The following is a 17,112-nucleotide window of genomic DNA, read 5'->3' as shown; positions in this document are numbered from 1 at the left end:
CAGGCCGGCTGGCCGGGGGCGGGGCGTCCGCCTGGGTGGGGCTCACCACAGCTGGGAGCTGAGACTTGGGCTGAAGCCTCGGGGACTACAGAGGATCCACGCGGTTGGGGGCAGGACCCAGGAGCTGGAGGCTCGGCTCCTTCTTGGCTCCTCCCTTAGTCCCGCCCTATTGCGGCGTTGAAGGGTCTCTTGGCAGGTGGCTATACTTAATTCAAAGTAGGGAGAGTGTTAGGGCAGGGGACACTCACAGACCTTCTGGGGTAGGTCATTGTTACCCCCTCATTATGGGTAAACAGAGGACCAGAAATGGCCTGTTTCTAGGGCTTACATTAACAAGATTGAGGTGTGGCCTCGAAACAGGGAGGGGCAAACCTCTGAAGGGAGGTTTGGGGTCGGCGGTTTCACTGTGAGTGTGTCTGAACCCACACAGCCGGAAACCGTTGCCGGCTCTCCTAGGCCCAGTTCGTGAGGACCCCAACCGCCTGCGACTGCCCCTCCCAAGTTCCTCCCTGCTGGGGCCCAGGCATCCAGGCCTCCAGTCTCTAAGCTGCGGAGAACCCCCTGCCCCCGCCGCCTGCGGCTGCCCCTTTCCATCTGGCCCTGTGGGGGGCCAGGCTTCCCAGGCCCTGTCTCCCCAGTGTGAACTGGAGCCCCCCATCCCATCCCCGACATGAAGGCCACGTCTTCGGTTAGTCATGTATTCATTCTTCGCTCGCTACAGGCCTCCCCCTCCCCAATGCTCCCATCTTGTCCTAGCCCCTCCCCCAGATTATCAAAAGGACCCGCTTCCCCCAAGCCCCCGACCTCGGTCAGGCCTGTGCCTCACGACGCCTGCAGGAAGACGCCCCGCCTGAGGCCGGGTTAGCCCCGTGGGAACGGTTTGTCTCGAAAACAGGAACCCGGGTTGGGGGCTGGGCGGGGCGCCCCTTCCCCACCGCAGTCCGCTTCCTGCCCCTCCCGGCTTCCTCCGCTCGACACCCAAGCAGGGTGGGGGGCACGAGGGCATCCAGGGTGGGGGCAGGGGGCTCTCACTTTAGTTCCCCACTCCGCGGCCCGCCCTCGGTTCACCCACCCTCGGCGCAGCCCCCTGCCAGTGGCCCCGGCCTCCCGGGCGGCGCGGCAGGGGAGTGGCTAAGCTGCCGCAGGGACTGCCGCGTGCGGGGCGAGAGGGAGCCCCGGGTGGGGGAGGCGCAGCCGGCGGTGCGGAGCCTGGCGCAGGGGCGGGAAGGGGAGGGGGCGGCTGTGGCGCGGGGGCGGGGCGGCGGAGAGCTGGGTCGCTGCGTGGAGATCGGGCGGGAGCCGCAGCCGCAGCGAGGCCGGAGGGCGGGAGCGCACGGAGGTGGGGCTGGCCCGGCAGGGTGCGGGCTCCTTGCGGCAGGTCCCAAGAGTGAGTGAGCGAGCGCGGGCGGGGCGCGAAGCAGGGGAGGTCGCGGCCTCCATGGCCCCCCAGGGCTGCGCAGGCGGGCTAGGGGGCGCGGAGTCTGTGGCAGGGGTCATAGATGGGAGAGAGCTGCTGCGAGAGCCGAGCCCCCTGGACTACCCGCGGGAGGGGGGTATCTGCACCAGGCTCTTCCCGATCACGTCTCAGCTGTGCCCTTCTCTGCGAATCCCCATTTGACAGATGAGAAAATTGAGGCTCTGAGAGGCCAAGTGATTCTCAAGGTCACACTGGGAGGAAGTAGCAGAGCCAAGCAGGGATGGCTTTAGGTGGCTCAGAGGAAAAGTCCGCCGGAGAACTCCGTAGAGGAGTTACCCCCAACCACAGCCTAGGGGATTATGTAGGGGTGGGGTACCTTTACACCAGGCGGGTCTGGGAATTAGGAGAATCAAGGCGCTGGGGTTGCAGGGCGGGCCCATTACAGAGGATGAAAGGGGGGGGCAGAATGGGCGTGTGCACACCCACGGGGATGCGTGCATGTGTAGGGGAGAGTGTACATGCGTGGAGATGTACTGTCTTGCGTGTGTGCACACGTGTGCGGATGTCAGCGCCCCTGTGGCCACAGGAGTCGAGGCTTGTCGGGCTCAAGTGAACAGCAGGTCCAGGAGGCGACCTCCTCCAGAGTTTTTCATTCTGGGGTAGAGAAGCTGGGTATGTGTGCCAGAGGGTTCCTCCATGCAGGTGTCCTTGGGTGTGGGTGCCATTGTGTGTGAGCGGGAGTATGGGAGGAGAGTGCCAGTGGCCTTGGTTTGGGTGAGCGCAGCATCTTGCACCTCAGTGTAGCCGCCTGGCCTCCAGTGAATAACTTGGGTATGGAATGATATCTATCCCTGCATGGGTGGATATGACCCGGCCAGATACCAGAGTTGCTAATGGTGTTATGCTCGCGTTGGTCACCCCCCACGGCGCTAGCGCCCCCTTCTGGGCATCCTACTATGTGTGCACTCACAGTTCTGTGCAGGATGGGAGCCTGGGTCAGGACAAGGGGGCTAGGGAGAAAGATGGTCGGTGGAAGAGCTGAGCCGGGACCCCTGAGACCTTCATGGAGGTGGCCTGGGAGCGCTCAGTTCCCAGGCTCTGGTCTCGAGTTGAAGACTCCGGTCCGTAGCTCCCCGCCCCAGGAATGTTCCCCTTCTCTCCAGCCCGCCTCTCCAAGGGCAGGCCCCTGGGGACCGCACTACCCCGCCTTCTCTTCCCGGGGCTCTGGAGGGGGCCAGGCAGGCAGGACGCCTGGGTTCTCTCCTCCCCCCTCCTATCCCAGGGAGAAATTCCTCCGAGGTCCCCTCAGGCTCTGGGTTCCCAAAATAACCCTGCGGGGGAAGGGAGGCTGGGAAGGGAGGGAAGCGGGAGGGGCGCAGAGCTGAGCTGTGGGGTGCTGCAGGTGTCTCAGGAGAGGGCGCGAGAAGGGAGCCTACGGAGGCGTGGGCACCAGCAAACCCCTGGAGCCCCCGTGGCGTCCTCATCTTCACCCCGTGGAGCCCCTCGGCCTTCCCGCGACTTCAAGGGTGGGCCGGAAGCCTCTCGGCGGGTCCATTTCCCAACTAGCCGGTTGCACCATCCCGGACCGGACCGTTTAACCCCGGCAGTGGCCGCGGCGGACAACTCCGCCCCTGCCCAGCAGGGGGCGTACCCGCCCCGCCCCGTTCTGCCCCTGCTGCTGCTCCCCCGGCCCGCGCCTCCGCAGATTACCGCTCTGTCTCTCCCGGGACAGGGGTTCGGTCCAAGCCCGGAGGGAGGCTCCCAGAACGCAGCTTGGGCCCAGCCCACCCGCGCCGGCGGCCATGGCTGTCACCCTGGACCTGGACAAGGGCTGCACAGTGGAGGAGCTGCTCCGCGGCTGCATCGAAGCCTTCGGTGAGTGACTTGGGATGGCACACGGAGTCTGAACCTGCCTCCTAGGCAGACCCCTGGTCCGGACCCACCCAGCTCCGCATCATGTAGGCTCTTTAATGAAAACCTCCTCTTCATCATAGGGCAGAGATGCACGCGCTTCAGACAGATGAAATGCTTCCCTTTCCCAACCTTCCCGAGCCCGCAGTGAAGAGAGGGTCAGGTCCTAGGCTCTGACATGGGAGGGACATTATCTGTCTCCCAGGGAATCCGGAGGAACTCGCTATCTCCGGCCTGGGAGCTGTTTCCGGCTGATGGGGGGCAGCTTATCTGGTGAAGGGGGTGCCCCTTCCCCCCCAGCACTCAGGAAATGACCTCTGGATTCTTGACCCCAGGGAACCCAGGCTCCTTCCGCCCCAGCTGGTTCCCCTCTGGGACGATAGGCTGGCTCTGGCGCTTGCCTCCTCCAGCTCAGGGCCGTCCTCATCCTTCTCCCACCCTACCTTTTCTTTCTAGTTTGCCTCCTGGTTTCTCAGTCCTGGGAAAACGGGAGGTGGGCGGGGTCGGGAGTGCGGCCTGAGGGACTGATGCCTGGAGGGCTGCGGGGCAGAGTTTAGGGGCCGGACCCAGGGTCAGCTCGCCTCTCTTTAACTCTTCGGAATAAGATGACTCCGGGAAGGTGCGGGACCCGCAGCTGGTGCGCATGTTCCTCATGATGCATCCCTGGTACATCCCCTCCTCTCAGCTAGCTGCAAAACTGCTCCATATATATCCTTTCGCGGGCCTAGCCACGGCCTCTGCCGTTGAGTCCACCAGCGAGCCCCGTCGCACTCCCGGGCGGAGAATGGGCTTTCCCCCTAAGCCTAGGCCAGTTCTGCGTCCCAGAATTCAGGCTCTGCCTAGCCTCCCTCTAGGACCTAAGCTCCACCCTTGCCCCACCACCCCGCACCACTCAGGCCCCGCCCTCAGGCTATCCTTCCAGCCTAGACCTTGCCCTCAGTCCCCCTAGAGTTTTGCACCTGCCCAGCACCCCCCTTGCCTCTCCTGTCTCCCAGAGCCTAGGCTCTGCTCTCAGCCTCCCCTAGAACCTAGCCCTCCCAGCTTCACTTTACATTCACACAAAGCTCATGCTTCAGGCCTGTAATCCCAGAACTTGGGAGGCCGAGGCTGGTGAATTGTCTGAGCTCACGTGTTCGAGACCAGCCTGAGTCAGAGGGAGACCCCCCCATCTCTAAAAAAAAAAAAAAAATTGCCAGGTGTTGTGGTGGGCACCTGTAGACCCAGCTACTTGGGAGACTGAGGCCAGAGAATCGCTTGAGCCCAAGAGTTTGAGGTTGCTGTGAGCTAAAACGCCTAAGTGAGACTCTGTCTCAAAAAAAAAAAAAAAAAGAAAAAGCTCATACTTCACCCCTAGCATCCTCACAGAGTGCAGGCCCCGCCCCAGGTATGCTCCTAGAGCCAGGCCTCCTCTTCAATGCCTCTGCCTACCGTCCTAGAGTTGGGGACTATCCTTGCTTTCCTTAACTCTCTTTCACTTACCAACAATCCCGGAAGGACAATTCTAATTCACTGCAGGTGAAAACGTGCCACCTGGTCAGGTGAGTCTTCCTCCTGGGGCTGGGGCCTCTCCTCTTGTTCGGTTCTCCTAGGCTTCAGACTGGCCAGAAGGAGTGGAGAGGGCTATTTTAGGAGGTGGGTATTGTAGATTTGAAGGGCCTTAGTTTTCTTGTCTTCTCAATGAGCCTCGTTGTTTCAGGGCCATCTGTAACTTGGAGGAGGAAAGAGCTGGGACGGGGGAATCACAGTTTGAGCTCTTTGCCCCTCTTTGGGGGACCACAGTGTCAATTAGTCCCTTGGGTGGCCCAGTCGTGGGGGTGGGGGTGGGGGGGGCGGGTGAGGCTGCCTTGGATGACTCCACCCTTCTGCTAGGTACTGGATCTCAGCTTTCCCAGCGGAGTTTGACCTGAACCCAGAGCTGGCTGAGCAGATCAAGGAGCTAAAGGCTCTGCTAGACCAAGAAGGGAACCGTCGGCACAGCAGCCTCATTGACATCGAGAGCGTGTGCGTGGGGAGAGCTCAGCGGGCTGGGGGGCATTCAGCATCCTACACCATCTGCGCTTAATAAATGTCTGTTGAATTGAATGAGTGAGGGTCATGTCACTCTCTTGCTTAAAAATCTTCATGGCTCCCTATCATCTTCAGTGTGTCTCATCTGAGCATTAAGGCCTTTCATAGTCTGGCATCAGCTTGGCCTTCCTGCCCATCTTCTACAGCCCGCTGCCCATCCAACATACCTCATACTGCAGCTGTGTGGGTCCACATGCCATCATCTGAGACACTGCACCCTTTCCTACCATGGCGTCTGCTCATAATGTTCCCCTTGCCTCCTCGTTCATGTTATCAAAACTCAGCTCAAGTGTGTGAAGTCTCTGAGTTCTGAGGGTTGCAGGCTCTTCCAGGGCAGGATTTATTGTTCCCTCCTCTGTTTTCCCATGGCACTTTATACAGACTCCTGTACAAAGACCTCTGTACATGTGTCACACTGTTTTGTGATTGTGTGTTTCTGTGTCTGTCTCCCTCAGTAGACTGTGAGCTCCTCGAGGGCAGGAACCGTGTCTTACTCATCTCTGTATCCCCAGCGCCTAGCACAGTGCCTGGCACAGAGTACGTTGTCCATAAACGTGTGTTGAGTGCATGCCAGGGGGTGGGTAGATAAGAAGGAGTTGCTGGGACTGGGGTCATTAGTGTCTAGGACAGTGCTGTGCATCATGGAGATCCTCAGCTTGAGTGGTGTGTCTGTGTGAATGTGGGGCAGCAAGGGATGGGACATCACCAGCAAAGGGCTCACTACCCATGCCCCCCCAGCCCCACCTACAAGTGGAAGCGGCAGGTGACTCAGCGGAACCCCGTGGGACAGAAAAAGCGCAAGATGTCCCTGTTGTTTGACCACCTGGAGCCTATGGAGTTGGCGGAACATCTGACCTACTTGGAATATCGCTCCTTCTGCAAGATCTTGGTGTGGCCCAAGGGCTTGGGGGTCCAGTGTGGGCTGTAAGGGTATCCCTGGAGGGGCAGGGTCCTTGGGGGTAGGCTGGGTCACAGTGTGGGCTGGGGGCTTCAATGTAGCCATCAAAGGACAGCTGGAGGGTGAGTAGTAGCCATCTGTGAGGGGATAGGCCGGCAAGGCACTGAAGCCACTCCCTCCCACCCCTAGTTCCAGGACTATCACAGTTTTGTGACTCATGGCTGCACTGTGGACAACCCTGTCTTGGAGCGATTCATCTCCCTCTTCAACAGTGTCTCGCAATGGGTTCAGCTCATGATCCTCAGCAAGCCCACAGCCCCACAGCGAGCCTTGGTCATCACGCACTTCGTCCATGTGGCAGAGGTGCCTGACCCTTTCCCACACCCTTGACCTCCCCATTTGCCAGTCAGGCCGAGTCCTCCTTCTCAGGACCCTACCGCCTCTCTCCAGAAAGGCTGGGCTAAGTTCCAGGCCTGCTTGGTGACTCACTGTCTCCCCTTCCCATTTGCCTCACAGAAGCTGCTGCAGCTCCAGAACTTCAACACCCTGATGGCAGTGGTCGGGGGCCTGAGCCACAGCTCCATCTCCCGCCTCAAGGAGACCCATGGCCACATCAGCCCTGAGACCATCAAGGTGCCTGGAACTGGGGAGCGGCCAGTGCTTCCCAAGTCTGGCCTCACTGTGTCCTCCCAGTGGTGCAGGGGGCTGGCACTACTGTTGTCCTCATTTGACAGATAAGAAAACTGAGGCTTGGAGAGGTTAAGTGCTTTTCCCAGGTCACACTGTGAAAATGGCACAGTTGGGGCTCACAGGTCTGTCTCACCCCAAAGCTTATACTTTTTCTCCTGCTTTTTTTTTGCAGTTTTTGGCTGGGGCCGTGTTTGAATCCACCACCTCTGGTATATGGGTCCAGTGCCCTACTCCTTTGGGCCACAGGCGCCACTTTTTTTTTTTTTTTTGAGACAGAATCTCACTTTGTTGCCTTTGTTAGAGTGCTGTGGTGTCATAGCTCACAGCAACCTCAAACTCCTGGACTCAAGCAATTCTCTGGCCTCAGCCTCCCAAGTAGCTGGGACTACAGGCGCCTGCCACAACGCCTGACAATTTTTAGAGATGGGGTCTTGCTCTTGCTCAGGCTGGTCTTGAACTCCTGAGCTCAAGCAATCCACCCACCTCAGCCACCCAGAGTGCTAGGATTATAGGTATGAGCCACCAGGCCTGCTCTCTCCATTTTTAAAAAACATATTGGGTAATATACATATAGAAAAGCATATAAAACATATTAATAGTTTAAAGAAAAATTATAAAGTAAACACCTGTGTAACCACCACCCAAGACAAGAAATAGAAAACTGCCAGTCCTCTAAAGCTCCCAGCACCTTAGAGCATAACACCCTGCCCCCCCAGAGGTAACTGATGCCATGCCTTTGGTGATGTTGACTTTGGTTTTCTTTCCAGCTCTACCACCTATGTATGCATCCCAGAACAATGTGGTTATTTTGTTGCCTGTTTTTAAACTTTAAAGGAATAGAATCATGTCATATATGTTATTTTATATCTTGTTTCTTTCATTCCACATGGTGTGAGATTCTTTTCATTCTGTTATGTGGAGCAATTGTTCATTCATTGCTTGCATATAATATTTTATTGTATGTCTCCTCCAGTTTATGTATCTATTCTATTGTTGAACATTTGGGGATTTTCCAGTGTTTGCTGTTAGAGATGGACAATGCAGCTGAGAACATTCTTCTAGCTCGTTGCCCTGTGCTGACTTGCCTCCCTAAGCCTTGGTTTCTTTTTCTGTTAAATGTTGATGAAAATCTGTGCGTAGGTCTAGTGTGGACATGTGGTGTGTTTAGCAGTGGGTAATGTCTTAAACTCATGACCTGTGAACTCTGACCTCCAGGGGCTGAAAGGGCTGCTCTTTTGTTTTGTTTTGTTTTGAGACAGAGTCTCACTCAGTCATCCTGAGTAGAGTGCCGTGGTGTCACAGTTCACATCAACCTCAAACTCTTGGGCTCAAGCCTCAAGCAACACTCTTGTCTCAGCCTCCTGAATAGTTGTGACTACAGGTGCCCACCACAATATCCGGCCAGTTTTTCTATTTTTAGTAGAGATTACATCTTGCTCTTGCTCAGGCTGGTCTTGAACTCATGAGCTCAGGCAATCTACCTGCCTCGGCCTCCTTGAGTGCTAGGATTACAGGCGTGACCCACAACACCTGGCTGAGAGAGCTGCTCTTGAGGGACAGTAACGGAGGATTTTATCCTTTTGTTTGTCCCTGATCATGACTCTTCCTCTGCTCCCACATTCCAGGGCTGAGGTGGGGAGGATGGTTGAGTGGGGGTGTGTATGTGACCCTCTGCCTTATCCACCCCCTCCCCCCAGCTCTGGGAAGGTCTGACAGAACTAGTGACAGCCACTGGCAACTATGGCAACTACCGGCGCCGGCTGGCAGCCTGTGTGGGCTTCCGCTTCCCCATCTTGGGTGTGCACCTCAAGGACCTGGTGGCCCTGCAGCTGGCGCTTCCTGACTGGCTGGACCCTGCCCGGACCAGGCTCAATGGGGCCAAGATGAAGCAGCTCTTTAGCATCTTGGAAGAGCTGGCCATGGTGACTAGCCTGCGGCCACCAGTGCAAGCCAACCCTGACCTACTGAGCCTGCTTACGGTGAGGGACCAAGGGGCAGAGAGGCTAGGGGGCCCAGCACCAGGGGTTGACAGCTCCATCTGGTCCTGGCTGTGAGCTTGGCCTTGGATTTTGGGTTCTGCCCAAGGAACTGAGATCTGGGTTAGGCTTTAGAGTTTGGAGTGAATGCTAAGTTGGGGTCTGATCTGGGGCTGGCATGTAGGTTGTGTGCTGTGTTTGAGGCTTGGCCTGGGTCCTGGGTCGAGTTCCTAGCAGTGGGTTGTGTTCAAGGGTTGGGGTCAAGCTCTGGATTCTTCAAGCAGGGGTAGTTTCTAAACATGGTCCCGAGCTCTGAGTGAAGTTCTGGCTTGGCCTTGTACTTGGTTTGGGAGTCTAGGGTAGAAGTTAGGTTCTAGTCTATCTAGATCAGACAAGGTTCTAGACCAGTGGTTCTCAACCTTCCTAATGCTGTGATGTATTTTCATTGTTACAAAGGGGTCACGACCCACAGGTTGAGAACCGCTCTTTTAGACATTGACCTGTATTTGGGTTTTAGGGTTTGGAGTGAATTTTTAGTTGCTTCTGGGTTTTGGACAGGATTTGGGTTGAAATCTGAGCTGGATTCTGGGTGATTCTCAGAACTTGAGTCTAGGTCTGACCTGGCTTCGTGGCTGAGAACATGACAGTGCTTTATCTTTAAGATGTGGGGCCAAGCTGTAGTCTGATCTGTGTGTTGGTCAAGCATGCGTTTACTGGGATGAGTTCTAAGCCAGATTTTGTCCTGAGTCTGGCTTCTGAATCAGAGCTGTGGCCTCTAGGGGGACCTGTGGCTCTAGGCACTGAGCCATGGGCTCCTGTGAGCAATAGAGGCCAGTGGTTGTGATCAGACTCGTGTGTTGCAGGTGTCTCTGGATCAGTATCAGACGGAGGATGAGCTATACCAGTTATCTCTCCAGCGGGAGCCACGCTCTAAGTCCTCGGTAAGGGAGAGACTCCCTGCTTCCCCACTTGGCCCACTTGGGTATCCCTGGATATGAGGACAGGAAGAGCTCTTTGAAGCTACCTCACCCATCCTTGTTGACTAGAGGCATCCTTGGGGGTCGGGCAGTGGCCTCGGGGAAGCTCCCTTCTTCCCTGGGGATTTCTTTCTCTGGTGCCTGGGGCCCAGGTCCTCCTTCCACCACCTCTGGCCCTAGCTCAGGTCTGATGGTTCCCACAGCCAACAAGCCCCACAAGCTGCACACCACCTCCCCGGCCCCCAGTTCTGGAGGAGTGGACCTCAGCTGCAAAGCCCAAGCTGGATCAGGCCCTTGTGGTGGAGCACATTGAGAAGATGGTAGAGGTAAGGCCCCTGGAGCCCAAGCAGTCAGGGGAAAGGCGGCTTATGGAAGCAGTGGTAAAGGCCAGTTTGGCAGATTACTGCCTGGGAACCAGCACTCAGTCCCCAGGAGGCATAGGGCACAGCAGGCTGGCTGCCCATTGTGGGGTGGAGCAGCCTCTCTGAGACATCTTCATAACCTGGACTGGGAATGTGGGAAGGGACAGGTCCTAATATTCTTTTTATTCTCCCCTTTCCTTGCCCCCATGTGTCCCTCTGTGTGCTCTAGTCTGTGTTCCGGAACTTTGATGTTGATGGGGATGGCCACATCTCACAGGAAGAGTTCCAGATCATCCGTGGGAACTTTCCTTACCTCAGCGCCTTTGGGGACCTCGACCAAAACCAGTGAGGAGGGCTGGGGGACTAGGGGAGAGGGCAGGCAGCCCAGCTTACTTCCTTGGGCTTTAGTTTCCTCATGCGCAATATCAGGCCACTGGGGAAGCAACCCATATGGGAAGAGGCTCTTGCTTTTTTGGGGAGGGGAGGCTACCAGCTGTGCAGGCACAATGTTACCTCACTAATTCAGACAGATGGGGGAGCTCCACCTGAATCTTGTAAAAGCCATGGCCTGGAGACTATCACTGCGTAAGTGCTGCTTTATTTGTGGTGCTCACAGCTGGTAAAAAGTGTGGGCAAGTTGAGCCCTGGGTAGCCTGTTTTAATGAATAGATAAGAAAGGCCTGTAATTAGCAGCACCACTTGCTTATCAACAATTCTATATGCTGACAATTTGGAAAAACGGCTGGTTCTCTGAAGTAGGTTAAACATGGCCCCTGCAAACATGTTCATGCCCCATTTTTGCTGAGCAGACAAAACCTCAATCAAAATTTACAGTCCATCCCTGGTCAATTTATTTTTTAATGTTACCTGTATTTCAAGAATGTGTTGTTTTTCATGTCCACATTACAGATATACATGGTGGGAAAAAAATCCAGCTAGTAAAATAAATTTATAGTGAACAAAGTGCTTAAAGAAAGAAGTGAAAGTTCCCGTTCTTGTTTCCCATCAGAGGAGGTTATTGTGATTAAACACTGTTAACAATATTAATGGCTTGGCAATATGCGTATTTTTCCCCCGTGTGTGTGCAAATTGATAGAGATTTTGTACGTTTGCTGTCTGTTTCACAGACAAACCGGATTGTAGGATAAATCCAGTTCTGCTTGGGGGTTTTGTCCTGGTTGCTTTGTTACTTCTCCCAGAGCTTAGGCAAAGGTAGTCGAGTTCTGTGTTATTTCTTTGGGTTGGTGGGTGGATTTTTTTTCCCCAGGCCACCTTTGCAGTGAGGGTGCAGCCCTTTGAGACCTTGGGTGCCCCAGCTTCATGCCTTAACAACTGTCCACCTCATGCAGGCCCCAGGCTGTGTGGCTGACCCTCAGTTGGGTATTAAAACCCAGCTCCAAGAGGGAGACCAGCAGCGGCACCCTCCCAGGATCAGCCCAGCTCACTGCTTCATCTTGCGAAGCCCCTTCTTTGTTTCTGGAACTTGACAGTTTCCATTTCTTTCTTGCAAAATCACCTATGCATTTAAGGCAAATTTACTATATTTTTAACCAGCATATAGGTATTTGTAGCAGTGGGATTTTTTTTTCTTTCTTTTGTTTTTTTTTAATCATTGTCTTGATGGAACTGCATGTTTTGCTTTTTTTTTGCTTTTGTGTTTGTTTTCCACTTAACCCTTTATCACAGGCATCTTTCCCTGTGGATTTGTGTAGAACTACCTCATTCTTTAGAACAGCTATGGAGTATTTTGATACATGGCTGGATGATTCTTGTGCTGATGGACATTTAGACTGTTCCCATTTTTCACTATTATTATACACCATGCTGCTGTGATCATCCTTTTACTGATACAGTCAGGGCAGTATTTCTGTAGGAGAAATTCCTAGAAGTGGGATAATTGGATCAAGAGATATGCACATTCTAAATTAGGAGAGAGACTGCCAAACTGACCTCAGACAAGGTTATACCAATTTGCACCCCCATTAGCAGGGTATAAGTGCCTGTTTCCCAACTTCCTTGCCAACAGTGGATGCTATAAAAAGCTTTACAATTTTGTCAGTCTTGTTGGCAAATGGTATCTTGGTTAAATTTGCATTTTTTTAATACTAATGGGGATAAGATATCTTTTTATATGTTTATTGGCCACTTATATTTCTTGTTAATTGCCTGTTCATCTTCCTTGTCCATTATTCTACTGGTTTGTTGGTCTTTTTCTCATCGATTTCTAGAACCTCTGTTAATGGATATTAACTCTTTGCTGTTGAATATGTTTGCAAATATTTTCTCCCTGTTTGTCATTTATGTTATCTTTTTCCATATAAAATTTTAAAAACTTTTGTGTGTTTGATATGTCAGTCTTTTCCTTATGGCTTCTTGGATTTGTGATATGTATAGAAAGGCCCTCAGCCCCTCAAGATTACAAAATTAGTCTCTTATATCTTTTTAGATATATTTAGAAGTTTTATTTTTTATATAAGTGTTCTCCACCCAGTGAGAATTTAGTTTTATGTACAGTATGAGGTAGGCATCTAGGTTTGTATCTTTTTCTCAGTGACCTGGTTATCCCAATGCTCCCTTGATTTGAAGGAGGACCCTGGATTGCACATTATGGACGCCCAAATACAGTGGTTCTTGGGCGGAGCACACTTTGGGAACTTGAGGCAGATGGTATTGTAGGAAAGCACACAGCCCTTTTAATTTGCACACCAGCTGTGAAGTGAGCAGGGCAGGAGTCTGATTCCAGTTCTGAGAAGGGAACCCAGGGAAAGTGACTTGCACAAGACCACACATCTGCCTGACTCTTAGACCAGTGCTTTCTCTTCCCTGCACCAGTAGTCTAAAATCATAAGTTCAGTGAGGAACCTTCATTTGGTAGGGGGTTTTCCAAAGGGATGGGTTAGGCCAGGGATGGGCAGTCCTGGGGAGGGCTGGAGCTGAGGCGCCCCCCGGCCTCCTCACCCCGCAGGGATGGCTGCATCAGCAGGGAGGAGATGGTCTCTTACTTCCTGCGCTCCAGCTCTGTGCTGGGCGGCCGCATGGGCTTCGTACACAACTTCCAAGAGAGCAACTCCTTGCGCCCAGTCGCCTGCCGCCACTGCAAAGCCCTGGTGAGCGTCCCCGACCTGGTCGCTGCCCAAGCCACTCCCTTCCAGCCCTCACCCCCTCCCACCCTTGCCCCGCCCCTTCTGGCCGCACTCCTGCCAGGGATGGGTTAGGCCAGTGATGGGCAGTCCTGGGGAGCGCCTCAGCTCGAGCCCTCCCGAGCTTTCTCAGCACAGGCAAACCTTGTTAATAACATCTGCCTCTCCTCTTGCTGTGGTGGTCCCTGAGGAGGCTCTAAGGCCCCAGTCCCTGGCCTCAAGAAGGAAAAGGGAGGCGAGTCATTACCTCTAAATCCCTCTTTCCCTAGCACGGCTCCTTCCTCTATTGCAGATCCTGGGCATATACAAGCAGGGCCTCAAATGCCGAGGTGAGATGGAATGAATGGCAGGGTTGCTAGGCATTGGTTTTGGGGAGAGTTACTATCAGGGTGGAAATTTTTTTTTTTTTTTTAATTTGGCCGGGGCTGGGTTTGAACCCGCCACCTCCGGCATACGGGACCGGCGCCCTACCCGCTGAGCCACAGGCGCTGCCCGGAAATTTTTTTTTTTTTTAGAGACAGAGTTTCATTTTGTCGTCCTCGGTAGAGTGCTGTGACGTCACAGCTCACAGCAACCTCCAGCTCTTGGGCTTAGGCGATTCTCTTGCCTCAGCCTCCCGAGTAGCTGGGACGGCAGGCGCCCGCCACAATGCCGGCTAGTTTTTGTTGCAGTTTGGCCTGGGCTGGGTTCGAACCTGCCATCCTTGGTATATGGGGCCTGTGCCCTCTCACTGAGCCACAGGTGCCACCCAGGGTGGAGATTCTTATTTTGATAGGGCAACTGCCAAGTAGTGGAGTCCCTTGGAACCAGAGATGATTAGCATGCTGATTGATGTGAAAAGGGTAGCCTTTAAGAGGGTGTTTATTTTGGTGAGGCAGCTGCCTGGGAACAGAGAATGTTGAAGAGGGCATAGACTGGCAGGATGAATACAGCACTCTGGAAGGAGATTCTTATTTTGGTGGGGCAGCTGCTCGGGTGCAAAGGAACCTGGGACGGCCTGCCTGAAGGGATAGGGGGTGTATTCTGACCAATGGCCCTGGTTGGGTTCCCCATTTGCCCACTCCCAGCCTGTGGTGTGAACTGCCACAAGCAGTGCAAGGACCGACTGTCAGTAGAATGCAGGCGCCGAGCCCAGAGTGTGAGTCTGGAGGGGTCTGCACCTTCACCCTCACCTACACACACCCACCATCATCATCGAGCCTTCAGCTTCTCGCTGCCTCGCCCTGGCAGGCGAAGCTCCCGGCCTCCAGGTAAGAGGGAGGGAGGGATCCAGGGCCAATGTGACAAAGTATTAACTTATGCAGGATGGAAACCATTCCAGAGTTCATGATTCTGAAAACGGTTGGACAGGTAAGGAAGGTAGCCAGGGAGCCCTTGACCTTCTCAGGGTGAGGAGGAGAGACCCTAATTTATAAAGAGGTCTAAAAGTGAAAGAGTGTTAAGATTCTAGGCTCACTCTTATTTTGTTAGAGGGATTGACGAAAGATTGGAGGGGTGTTATATAAGCCATTTTCCTGCATTTCCATTTTTGGATTTTCTGAGAAAAGTCCCTGGCCCTACTAATCTCCTGGTGGCTCTCTTGGGGTCTCTGATGGTTTTAGGTCAGTTTCCTGAATGACAATTGGCTGAATGATTATTTTGTTGAGAACAATCTCAACAACTATGTTAAACTGGGGTCTAAGGCAGTTGACCACAACTGTTTGGGTTGGCATAAGTCCTCCAAAAATAGAGGCAGGCACAGGTCAAAGTCCTCAAAAACAGAAGAGATAAAACCATTTGCACTGAGCCTTCCAGAAGTGCTGGGTTCTAAAATGTGAAACACACAGCAAACTGCACTGACATGTCTGGGTCTGCGAAAAATCTGTGGCAAAATGAAAACTTAGAAAAAGAGCCTCAAATATTGGGCTGTTAGATCATTCAGGGAGTTGACTTTTGGTGGATGGGTCTGCTTCTGGGATGGGGCGGGTGCCTCCTATGAGGGAGGGAAGGGCTATTGAGGTCACAGGTATACTGGAAAAGGTGCTGTGACAACCCCCCTCCCAGCAGAGATCCGTGAGGAGGAGGTGCAGACAGTGGAAGATGGGGTATTTGACATCCACTTGTAATCATGGTGAGTTCTCCCACTGCCAGCTGGAGCCTCCCCAGATAGGGCTGGGGCAGGGGTGGAGGGTATTAGGGAAATGGTGCTTGGTCCAAATGGCCCAGACCTTGGTCCAAATGGCCCAGGCCCCAAATGTGGGGAAGTGTCTTCCTCACAACCTGTTTTTCTCTTTGCAGCTGTGACTGGATCAACGACTCATTCCTGCCTTGGGAGAAGACTTGCACCAGAGCTGGGGGTGCTGGGGCAGGAAGCTGGGGCTGGGGAGGGTGTGAGGGTGGCATGCGGCTAAGGACAGGGCCAGGGCTGGTGTCCCTAAGGTTGTACAGACTCTTGTGAATATTTGTATTTTCCAGATGGAATAAAAAGGCCCATATAATTAACCTGGACCATCAGAGCCTAGAGTCCTGGGGGGGAAGGGGGGGGCTGTACTTACAAGGACTATAGTCTTAGGATTTAGCGCTTTGTAGCCAGAGAATCCTGGGAGGTCTGGAATCTCATGTGTTTGGAATCTTGGGAGATAAAACCTTACAACCAGAAAAGCTTGGGACATAAGAATCTTGAGGAGTCCAGAATCTTGGTGATCTAAAACTTAAACTAGCATGTCTTTGCACTCTAGAATTGCTGGGCCTGGTAGTCATGTATAACCCCAGCCTTCAGCCCACAGCCAAAATTCCCTTGCTTGACAGGTGACCTTTCAGCCCCTGCTTGGACACCTCCAGCAATGGAACACTGGAATCCTGGGAGGGAGTGGGGGCAACCCAGAGTGCTATCTGTGGGGGAAGGGAGGGAAGGAGAGAGAGACTGGGCAGTCATAGGCCCCTGCTGGGTTCATGCCTCAGAGTGGGGGCTGCACTCCTTGGCCTTGCAGCCTCCCATCAGCTTGGTACTGCTGCCAGCCGGAAGGACAGTGACTTCCAGAGGAAATGCATATTGATCCTGCTCTCAGCCTCCGGCGGCCTCTCCCAACCCAGCTCTTCCCACCCGAGCCTGCAGCACAGAGGTTTTGGGGGTCACCACTATGTGAAGAAGGCTGAGGCCACTTCTAAAGCTGGTCTGGGAGTTTCCTCAAGCTTCTGAAGCTGGGCCAGGTTGCCCCTGGGGTTAGGAGACTCCAAACAGTGGCCCTGAGAATTGGAGCTACCTCCCCAGCCCCTCAAACTGTGGGATTGTCTTGGGGATGGAGACTTGAGCATACCCAAGTCCAAATTTGTGCACATTGCAATGGCATCAGCTCCCCCATGAATGCCCCAGTCCCCCTCCAGGGTCCCTCCCACCTGAGGTCCTTCGTCTACCTTTGAGATCCCACTCTATTTGGCCTGGTACTTATTTTGGGTCACTCCCTTCTCCTAGTCACACCTCAGCTGCAGGCCTGCCCCGTGTTGGGCCCCTCTCAGCCCTGTCCTCTATTGAGTGTTCCCTCTGCCCCTCTTTCTGTCCTCAGCCCCTCCTGCCCTTCCCCCTCTTGAGCCTGCAATATCGGTTTCATGATTTGGGGGCTGAGTTGCTATAACAACAGACGGCGATTGTGTTGTGAAGAGCAGCTCTCTTCTGCGCCGCCGCCTGCCTCCTGTGC

At 54.0% G+C, this 17,112-nt stretch overlaps 1 protein-coding gene across 6 annotated transcripts; it reads left to right on the top strand.

Moving 5' to 3' along the window:
* Positions 1-465: 465 nt before the first annotated feature.
* On the top strand, positions 466-15,922 carry RASGRP2 (RAS guanyl releasing protein 2). Of its 6 annotated transcripts, none has more exons than XM_053560982.1 (17): positions 466-688; positions 3,150-3,292; positions 3,934-4,036; positions 4,804-4,866; positions 5,198-5,329; positions 6,134-6,284; positions 6,483-6,656; positions 6,810-6,926; positions 8,681-8,962; positions 9,823-9,900; positions 10,140-10,262; positions 10,528-10,643; positions 13,264-13,405; positions 13,731-13,767; positions 14,506-14,688; positions 15,482-15,548; positions 15,716-15,922. In XM_053560982.1, the coding sequence occupies exons 2-16, from the start codon at positions 3,220-3,222 to the stop codon at positions 15,541-15,543; spliced, it is 1,836 nt and encodes a 611-aa protein (XP_053416957.1). In that variant the 5' UTR covers positions 466-688; positions 3,150-3,219; the 3' UTR covers positions 15,544-15,548; positions 15,716-15,922. The 6 variants fall into 6 exon arrangements, with proteins under 6 accessions (XP_053416957.1, XP_053416954.1, XP_053416955.1 ...); XM_053560979.1 differs by lacking the exon at positions 466-688 and adding an exon at positions 817-878; XM_053560980.1 differs by lacking the exon at positions 466-688 and adding an exon at positions 1,141-1,200.
* Positions 15,923-17,112: the final 1,190 nt, after the last annotated feature.

Source organism: Nycticebus coucang, chromosome 14 (genome assembly GCF_027406575.1).
Source record: "Nycticebus coucang isolate mNycCou1 chromosome 14, mNycCou1.pri, whole genome shotgun sequence".
Classification (NCBI taxonomy): Eukaryota; Metazoa; Chordata; class Mammalia; order Primates; family Lorisidae; genus Nycticebus; species Nycticebus coucang.
The sequence above is the reverse complement of the archived record's forward strand: the minus strand, read 5'-3'. Positions and strand labels throughout refer to the sequence as shown.

Excerpts from the sequence above, each read along its gene's own strand:
- RASGRP2 (XM_053560982.1), top strand. The coding sequence starts at position 3,220 with ATGGCTGTCACCCTGGACCTGGACAAGGGCTGCACAGTGGAGGAGCTG. Across the intron at positions 10,263-10,527 it reads ACATTGAGAAGATGGTAGAG|TCTGTGTTCCGGAACTTTGA; the intron begins GTAAGGCCCCTG and ends TGTGTGCTCTAG. Across the intron at positions 10,644-13,263 it reads GGGGACCTCGACCAAAACCA|GGATGGCTGCATCAGCAGGG; the intron begins GTGAGGAGGGCT and ends CTCACCCCGCAG.